The 9,444-nt window shown below is 63.2% G+C and overlaps 1 protein-coding gene across 2 annotated transcripts; it reads left to right on the forward strand.

Annotated features, from left to right (window-relative positions):
* The first annotated feature begins 816 nt into the window (after positions 1-816).
* Positions 817-4,995, forward strand: TMED3 (transmembrane p24 trafficking protein 3). Of its 2 annotated transcripts, none has more exons than XM_059371405.1 (3): positions 817-1,026; positions 2,347-2,595; positions 4,259-4,995. In XM_059371405.1, exons 1-3 carry the CDS (start codon positions 853-855, stop codon positions 4,493-4,495), a joined length of 660 nt encoding a protein of 219 aa, XP_059227388.1. In that variant the 5' UTR covers positions 817-852; the 3' UTR covers positions 4,496-4,995. The 2 variants fall into 2 exon arrangements, with proteins under 2 accessions (XP_059227388.1, XP_059227389.1); XM_059371406.1 differs by lacking the exon at positions 4,259-4,995 and adding an exon at positions 4,147-4,252.
* The last annotated feature ends 4,449 nt before the right edge of the window (positions 4,996-9,444 follow it).

Genomic DNA, 9,444 nt, shown 5'->3' on the forward strand with positions numbered 1-9,444 from the left:
ACAAGGGGGTCTGTAGGGGCGGTGTAGCTCTTCCCCGAAACGGAGACTCGCGTCGGGTCCTGCTGTCCCGAGAACGTTCTCTACTGGGCGGCCAGACCACAACCAGCGTCTTCTCTCTCTGTTCTACCTGATCGTAGAATATAAACCCTATGCACGATCCTACAAAATACCTTCCCGGGCCAGCGGTCACGGATAACGCAGTAAACAATTTATCAGCGTCCGGGGCTTTTGCGAAGTCGAAGGCAAAGAGCGAGGGTTTTGCCCCCCGAGAACCTTCACCTCGTCCCGACCCCCGGACAGGTGCACCGCGGAGGGTGCGACCCGGGGCATCGCGCCAGCCGGGGGTGCGAGCCGGGGTCAGCCCCCGGCGCCGCGGCAGTCTCTCGCCCGCGGAGGGGTGGCCGGGGAGCGGGCGTGCGGCCGTCCCAAGCTCGGTTCCGGCAGCCGCGGCGCCGCGGGCGCGCCCTCTGCTGCTCCCGGGCCGGGCCGGTCCTCCCGGGCGGTGCGGGGCCTCCGCGCAGCCGCTGTGCCTCGCGGTGGCGGCGGCGGCGGTGGGCGTGTGGACCTGGGCCCCTCGGGAGGGGCGCCGACCCCGCCGGCCCGAGTCCAGGGCGGCCGCCCCCACCCCCCACGGAGGCCCCCCGCCGAGCCGGGCGCCGCAGGGGGAGGGGGCGTGGCCGGCCCGCTCGGCCAGCGCGCACGCGCGGCGGGAAGGGGCGGGGTGGCTCCCCGCGCGCGCCTGCGCACCAGACCGCCCGCCCCTCCCGGAAGCGCCGCCGCCGCGCCACGTCCGCGCCCCGCATCCCGCCGCCGCCGCCCCCGGCCGGGACCCACCGACCGCCGCGGAGCGCCATGGGCCGCGCAGGCGCGCGCTCCGCCTCGGCGCTGCTGCTGCTGCTGCTGCTGGTGCTGCTGCGGGCCGAGCGGCCGCGGGGCGCCGAGCTCACCTTCGAGCTGCCCGACAGCGCCCGGCAGTGCTTCCACGAGGACGTGGAGCAGGGCGCCAGGTTCTCCCTGGACTACCAGGTGGGCCGCGCCCCTCGCCGGCCGGAGGGGAGCGCCGCAGGTGCACCGGGCCCGGGGCGCGGTCGGAGCGGCCGCCGCGCGCCCCGGGCCCCGTCCCAAGCCTCTGGGACCGCGGAGTCCCGGGTGTACCCATATGTCAGCGGGCAGGAGGGGGCTTCGCGTTCCTTCCCCGCCCCTCTCCGCGCTGCGGGGGCCGCGGGGTGAGCGCAGAGCCTGCTGCCGTCTGCTGCCCGCCCGCAGTCCAGGCTCCTCCCGCGGACCTCGGGCGCGCGCAGGAGCGGGTCTCGGGGCGGGGGTCTGCTCCTGAGTTTTGGTGGGCGGACTGAGCGGGAAGGACCCCAGCCGCCTTCCTGCTCGCGCACACCCCGGAGATGCAGTGGCCTGAGCCTCAGGAGGGAGGGCGGCCCTTCCGTGGGTCCTCGCTGTCCAGAGCCACCGAAGGAGTGGTCTGCTGGGGGACGGTGTGGGATGGCCTCGGGGTCTCCGATTTGGCCGCTTACACTTCTCTGGGCACCACATGTGAATATGAATTATGGCCGGGTTACCGCCCGGCCCCCCCCCCCGCCCCCCCCCCCCCCCCCCCCCCCCCCCAGCACAGTCACTGCAAACGCGCAAACTGCAAACTGTTGTGAGCCTGGAGGAGCCTGGGAGGTCCTCTGGGCGCTGCTAGGTCAGGAATCTCTTGTCAAGGAACGGCCAGCACAGTTTTAACGCCTCCAGCAGCGGGGCCCTGGCCACTAGGTAAATTCTCCCATCTGCACAAAGAGGAACTTCTGAAGTATGGAAGCAGATGGAGGCCATTGACTGTGTCCCTCGGTGGACCTTGGTTGTAGCCACTGACCGCCAGTATGACCCTGCTGTATGACATGTTTCTTAAGCGAGTTTGAACTATGTAATTCCCAAGGACCCTCTCACCTCTGATGGCCACTGAATCTGTGAATTCGACCAGTAGTGACACGAACATTCACGAGACCCACTCTGCAACCTGCTTGAGCTGGGAGCCTCCGTCTTCTCTTCTGTGGAATGGGAAGGATCAGGCTCCTTGCCCCTTTGCAGAACGAAACCTTTCGGAGTCAGGCGGTCAGGGATTCAGATCTTGGCCGTCACTTTCAAGCATCGTGACCCTGGCTGACTTCCTCCATCTCTCTTAGCCTGTTTCCTCCCCGGTAGAACAGTGTCCTAGCACCTGCTTTAGAAAGCTGTGACGGTTACACGAAAAAAACCAAGTTTGTCAAGGCTGATCACGGTGTCTGGTTGGCATTTCATACCAGTGGCTGCCCCACCGGTCACAGCAGACTGTGGGTGTCTTTGTGGTTGCAGGTCATCACCGGAGGCCACTACGATGTCGACTGCTACGTGGAGGACCCCCTGGGGAACACCATCTACCGGGAGACCAAGAAGCAGTATGACAGCTTCACCCACCGGGCTGAGGTCAAGGGCGTTTACCAGTTTTGCTTCAGTAATGAGTTTTCCACCTTCTCTCACAAGACCATCTACTTTGATTTTCAAGTGGGCGACGAGCCCCCCATTCTGCCAGACATGGGGAACAGGGTCACCGCTCTCACGCAGGTAAGTGGACATCGGCTGGCCCCGGGCCGGTTCAGCCTTTCTCGTCCAGTCTCGGCTGTGCTCAGCGTCAGCCTCTCCTCGGTCCCGCTCCTGGGCTGGAAGGCTCAGGGTCGGCTTCATCTCTTCGCACATTCAGTCCTCAAGGACACCTTCCCCTCTGAGCCCCCTGCCTTGTCCTGCGGGATCCCTGTGGCTCCTTGCTCCGGCATTCCTGGGTTCCGGCTCAGGCTTGCACGCAGCGCCACTGAGGAAAGGCCTTGCCGAGCCCCCTCTGCTCACACCATCTGTGTCGTAAGGACCAAAGGCATGTTCGCTTGGTAATGTAAGCCGCTGCAGCAGCTACGCCCCGAGGGTCGATGGTCTAGCATGAGAAGTTTTTTGTCCCTTGGGCGATAAATCTAGGTTGGTGGGAAGCTTTCATGCAGGGACTGATCAGGAATTGGGGTTTCTCTTTCCTGTCCCCTGTCTGCTCTCCCTCTGCCTCTCGCCACCAGAAGAAGGGGCAGCGAGAAGGCCTCACCTGTTTCTTAGACACCCTGGCCCCGGGGGATCAGGCTGGTCAGGTTGCTGAGCTCGGATGTTGTAACAGGCTGAGGAGGTGCCCGTTAGATACTGGAAGATCCCAGTGAGTGGGGCGGAGGCTGCTGTCGCAGGAGGGGGTGCTCCCAGGGGTCTGTGAATCCCACCACGTGATTGCCCTCAGGTCTCCCGTGGTGCCCACACCAGGTCCTGAGGGACACCAGGAAGGCCATGTTAGTGCCTGTTGCCCTTTGGGACTGGGTCTCCTTCCCTGGCACAGATCTTATCTGAGACTTTCCAGCACCTGGTGCCCGTCTAGGGCCTCTGGACTCTGACCCAGGCCTTGACCATGGTGCCTTGTGTGGCACCTCTGACGTGTCGTGTGGCACCTCTGACGTGTCGTGTGGCTTGGGAGTCCTCCCTGTCCCTCCTCCTTTTGCCTCCCTCCGTTTGTGGTGATTCTGGAGCCTTGGGAGGAGGCTGGAGGGGCAGCTTGTCCAGCTGAGCCCTGCGGCCAGGACCCAGGGCTCAGGGCGCACCCGCGACGGGTAAGCGCAGCGTGTGCAGGGTTTCTGCATGAGCCCGGGACAGAAGTAAACGGAGAGTGGACTTCCAGCCTGGAGACCCAGACAGGCCCTTTCCTCTTGTTTGTAAACAACGTCTGTGTGTATTTACGCATACTAAATGCATGTGTGGGTACATAGGCCCACACACGTGCAGACACATGTACGTGTGTGTGTCCCCATCTGTCCCCAAATTTCGAGGATGGCCATGCCCAGGTCTGCTCTTGCCCCCAGAGCGCAGCCCCTTCCAGACCGGCTCCCACTGGCCCCTCGCGGCATCCTGGCTCCCAGAGGCCTTGCAGAGTGGGGTTCTCAGCCTGCCGTGGCAGCAAAGGGTCAACCCCGAGGCCTTTACCGTGAGCCCCCGCACCTGCTCTCCTCCCCACACATCCCTGAGCCCAGTGGGCCTCCGTGCGCCTCACCTGCCTTCTGTTGGCCCGCTGCCCTCCTTCCTCTGCCCCTCCACCAGGCAGACGCAGACGCCGGCTTCCCCCTGTGCCGCCTGGGGCCGCGGTGGCCGCACGTGGACGCGTCCCTCCTGTTTCAGCGCCCAGTGTGACCGCCTCCCTCTTCCTGCCCAGATGGAGTCGGCCTGCGTGACCATCCACGAGGCTCTGAAGACGGTGATCGACTCGCAGACGCATTACCGGCTCCGCGAGGCACAGGACCGGGCCCGGGCTGAAGACCTCAACAGCCGTGTCTCGTACTGGTCGGTCGGCGAGACCGTTGCCCTGTTCGTGGTCAGCTTCAGCCAGGTGCTGCTGCTGAAGAGCTTCTTCACGGAGAAGCGGGCTGGCCCCCGGGCGCCGCACTCCTAGGCCACTGCGTCACGGGCTCCTGCCGGCCCGAGGGCGACCCTGGGCTGGGGCACCCCACTGCTTACTCCTCGTACCCCAGCAGCCGGCGCCCTCCGAGCCTGATGATCCAGAGGCTTCTAGGCACATTCCATGGGGAACACCAAGAAAAGCGTGCTGTTGGGCTTGGACTGGCCACTGTGGGGGGCCCAGCCTGGCTGGAGGAGGAACCCCGGGTACTCAAGCCTCTTGGGGCGGTGCAGGGACCCCCTCTGTCCACGGTGCATGGGTCGTCGGGCCTGTGTGTGTCCTGTCCTCTGTGGACAAGGAGGGGCCGTCGTCTGGCTTGTCTCTGTGGGGCTCACTGGGTCTGTGGAGACAGGCCCTGAGGCGGCTTTGCAGAGACCCCCGCCCCAGGTGAGCAGCTGTGTCCTCTGTGGAGGCAGGAGCCCGGAGGCCTGGTGCCCGTGGTAAGCCGTGGGTCTCCCGGATGCAGCCCTCTGGTCAGTAAAAGCTAAGCAGGAGCTCCACGTAGACCTGTGCCTTTCTCTCTCTGCCCTGGAGGAGCGTGCGGCTTCCCAGGGAACGGGGTGTCCGCAGAGAGTGTGCGGGAGAGCAGGCACTGCCCTCGAGGCGTGCGTGGACACCCCGCACGGCCTGGGCTCCGCTGCCCTCCTCCCAGTGGAATGACAGCAGTGACATGGGGACTGTGCTTTCTCTCATCTCCGACTCCAGAGGTCACTGTTGAAACAGCTGATCATCGTCGAGTCAAGCTGTGGGCCGAGCACGGGAAGGGACAGAGCTGTCAGCAGCTGTCCTGGGCTGTGTCCACGGCAGCCACACTGGGCTCTGTCAAACCTGGGTCAGACCATGTCCCCCGGGTCAACACCGCCCGTGGCTCCACGTGTTCTCAGGTCCTGGCCCCATCCTTGTTGGGGGCCATGAGGTTGTACCTCACCGGGCTGCTGGCTGCTCGGCTCCGTGTCCTCTTGTCCCTCTGCCCAGGTCTCCTCACTATTCAAGTAACACACCAGGCCATGCCTCTGCCCCAGGGCCTTTGCACATGCCGCATCCTATTAGAACTCCCCCTCCCTCTCCCTGATAACCTGTGCAATCCCCCCTTGTCTCGTGGCTAGATGTCACATTATTGGCGAGTTAACCCTCACCGCTCTGTTCAGGATGGCACCTGCCCACCTGCCCCCACCCGTCTCCCTGTCCCTGTTTTACTTTTCAGCTACGTATCACCACTGATACGTAGTTTTACTCGTCTGTTTGCTGTCCTTCTTATCCCTTTGGATGTGAGCTCCACGATGGGGCACGTGGGCTGCTGCGTCCCTGGTCCCTAGCACGACCCCTGCTACGTACTAAGGTCTCTATGCAATTGGGGGCCAAGCCAGCAGCCTTACCTGTCAGCAGCTGGTGCCGGCCAAGTGTCTCTGAAGGAGGTCCCGGAGACCTGACACCTGCCCTGAGGGACCTCTTAGGAGTGATCTGAAAGCCAGAGCCTCCTGGCAGGTGTTGCTAATGTGTTGTAGACCAGGAAGAGACCCTCCATGAGGCTTGCTAGCCTAGTGGAGAGAAATGCTGCTTATCTGTTCATATATGCCTGAGGGTTTTTTTTCTTCCTTATTTTAAAAATTAATAGCCTCCTGGGACACCTGGGTGGCTCCGTCATTAAGCGTCTGCCTTCGGCTCAGATCACGATCCCGGGGTCCTGGGATCCAGCGCCTCGGTGGCTTCCTCGCTCAGCGTGGCGTCTGCTTGAGATTCTCTGTCCTTTGTCCCTCCCCCTGCTTGCACGCTTGCTCTCTGTCTCTCAAATAAATCTTAAGAATACCCTCCTCGCAATGGGAAGGAGAGGGGTGCGGGGAGGCTGGAAGAGGGTCGCTCCGAGGACGGGCCAGGCCTACGTGGTGGAGCCTCCGTGATGATCCCGACAGCACAGGGTTCAGGGGGGTTCTGGGCTGGTAAACACGCGGGGTTGCAGGGGTGGGGGTGCCTCTGGGGAGGGCCCGGGCGCTCTGGACCCCTCCCAGGCCTCGCCCCACGCCTCTCCCATCTGGCTGCTCACCTGCCCCGTCATCCTCTCCTTTTATGCCAAACCGGTGTCGAGCTGAACTACTTCCCAAGCTCCGGGAGCCGCTCCAGTGAACCAGTGGAACCGGAGAATGGGCTGTGGGCGCCTCCAATCTCTAGCTGGGTCAGAGCAGCTGGGACAGCCTGCGGTTGTGACGGCTTGGGACGTGGGGACAGTCTGGGGAGACCGGGCCCTTGGCCTGTGGGATGTGATGCTGTCCCCGGGGGGGAGGACAGAGGCAAGTGACACTGTCGGACGGCTGGTGCCGCGGAGTTGCTCGGTGGGGAGATGCCCGCCGTCCGAGGTGCCCTGAGGGTCTCGTGTGAGAGCGCAGCGGACGCGACAGGACAGGACGCCGGGACGTCCACCAGCTGTGGACGCACGCAGGCACCTTCAGCGACAGCCAGGCCGCGGGGACTCAGCTGGTGCAGAAGGAGAAGCTCCCGGCCTTTCCCGCCAGAGCTGGCGAGGCCCCCGCGCCCTGGAGTGGCCCCTGCAGGAGCTCATCCGCAGACGTGACGGGATGAGTTCGAGGTGGGGGGGCACTGGGACACTGAAGGTCCCGATTTGCTAGAACCTCCCTCCCTTGAACTCTTGCAAAGGATCGATTTTCTCTAACGGACAGTGCTTGGTTTTTAGGCCCAGATACAGACGGCAATCGTTGGATAGTCTGGATAGTCTGTCCTCACGGGGAGGCTTGGCCGCTGGTCTGGGGCGGGACGGGCCGCTCCCCAGACAAGCCCAAGCCTGCGCCCTGCTCCCAGCCGTCACCGAGCTGCGAGGGGACAGCGGTTGCCTCCTGCAGCCCCGCGTCCCAGGGATTCGATCTCGGTCCTGGTTGAGGTTCTGAGCAAAAGCCTCTCATGGCGTTTCCTTCTGGGCTTTCTCAGTGTGCGACACGGAGCAGGGAGAGGCTTCATGTCCTTGTCTGAATTTCTAGTCCATCTTCCAGTCGCGGGGAGAACAGCTGCTGAGGTGAGGCCCGTGGGCCTCCGGCTCTGCCCGGCCACCACCGCACTGCGATGCGCTCTGTCTCGGCTTTAAGCCCTGTGCAGCCCCATCCTTCCTGTTGGCAGGAGAACCCCCGTCTCTGCGGAGCCACGGGCCGGCTGCGCGCTGGGCCTTCACCTGCAGCGGACCCGCAGGGATGCGTCACCCCCTGGGACGTCTCTTTCTGCAGAAATGTAAGATCACGGACAGAACGTCCTTGGCCAAACCCACACGCACGCGCGGTCTCACGCAGCCAGACAACAGGTTCCGCACAGGTTTGGGGAGCACCTGCTTTTCTAGCCCTGGTGGCAACCATGGGCTCAGCTCTTCCCTGCTCCCTGGGACCCGCCCCGCGGGCCTGCCGGGTTAGGGGTAGGCGACCCCCTTCGGGTCACGTAGCTCTGGACTCAGCCTTTCCACCCGCAGAACTGCCGGGCGGCGGCTCTCCCGATGCTGACCCAGCTCGACGCAGTGTTCCTTCTGCCGGTTTGTGTTTCTCAGTCCAATATTTGGCCACAGGAGAAAACAGGCTTCACATATGGCGTGCTTCTTCACACTCCCTGTCACATCCCGGAGAAATCCTCCAAGAACGCGATCAGACTGTTTCCAGCGTTTGTAGGTCTATTTTCGGCTTTCAAGGGTGCATAGGAACCAATTCTGGCTCAGCCGAGCGTGTTCCAGCCAGACCCCTGGTTTCCGAGGCTCCCAAATCCCTGGGTTTGAAACCCGCTGAGCGTAAGCAACGGTAACAGAACGTTGTCAAGGGAAGCGAGACGGGGCGGCGTCCAGGTCGCCTCTCCTCCAAGCATCGTCTGGCTTAGAACCAGTCTGGTTCACGGATGCGCGCTCTCCCCAGCGGTCCGGAGCTGGAGGAACCGTGTCCCACTGAGTGCTTGTGTTTCCAGGACGATCCCGAGTCCGAGGCGGGCTTGTCGACGACACGCGGGTTTGCCGAGTGAGCTCTCAGGAGAGGTCATGGCGTCACAGGAACTGCTAAGAGAAGGGTCCCGGGCTCCTGATGCAAGAAAGCAGACCCCTTCCTCATGTCCCTCCCACCCCCTGTCCAGTGAGACCAACCCAAGCAGATGAGAGTGAAATAGAATTTAAGTCCCTGAAACCAGAGAAAGGTCACAGTCCTGAATCACTAGCTACAGGGAATGGCTGTCAGATCGGTGATACCTGAAGGGGGGAGATGCCCAGAGCGGTTGTAGCGGGCTGAGACTTTCCTAAGAGAAGGAGGCGTTGTCGTGGATGGCCGAGCTGCGGAGCCTGGAATGGTACTTCCTGGGACTGCGTGTGGGCAGCAGAGGGGGTCCCCACTCTACTTCTTTCCTCCCAGGGACGGGGCAGGTAGGGTCGGAGGAGAAGCTGGTCAGACGGGTGGGCAGGAGACTTGGCAGGCGGAGGGTGGAGCCCCGAAGGGGAATCCGCCGTGTAGCCAGGATCACGCCAGATCTGTCCCTGGCAGTTCTGTGGCCGCCCGGGTGTCACTGGAACTGCTGTCTCCTGGGTCATGCTGAGGACGGAGGGACCGCCCAGCGGAGGCTTGTCCTGAGGGAGCTGGCGAGCAGGCACCGGAGGCCAGGCTCCCCGTGCCGCTTCCCCGCACACTTTTCCGGCAGGCCGGTGGCCACGATGTCTGGAGCAAGAGTGGCCCCTCTGGACTGGTGTGAGAGCGAACCAACAGAAGGCACGCGGAGGGCCGATCTGGAGAGAGTTACCCCAGGACGCAGAACAGCGCAAACGCCCATTTCCCCCTATAGTCTTAAAAAAAAAAAAATAGGGACAATGCAACAAGGTTTCAGAGCAGAGTTACAAGAAATCAGACGAGGTTCTGCTGGATGGGAAAGGTGAGAAAGAGCCGCCAAGATTCCGGGGAGCACGGACGAGGAAGAAACCATCCCAG

This window comes from Mustela nigripes, chromosome 13, assembly GCF_022355385.1.
Source record: "Mustela nigripes isolate SB6536 chromosome 13, MUSNIG.SB6536, whole genome shotgun sequence".
In the NCBI taxonomy this organism is placed as follows: Eukaryota; Metazoa; Chordata; class Mammalia; order Carnivora; family Mustelidae; genus Mustela; species Mustela nigripes.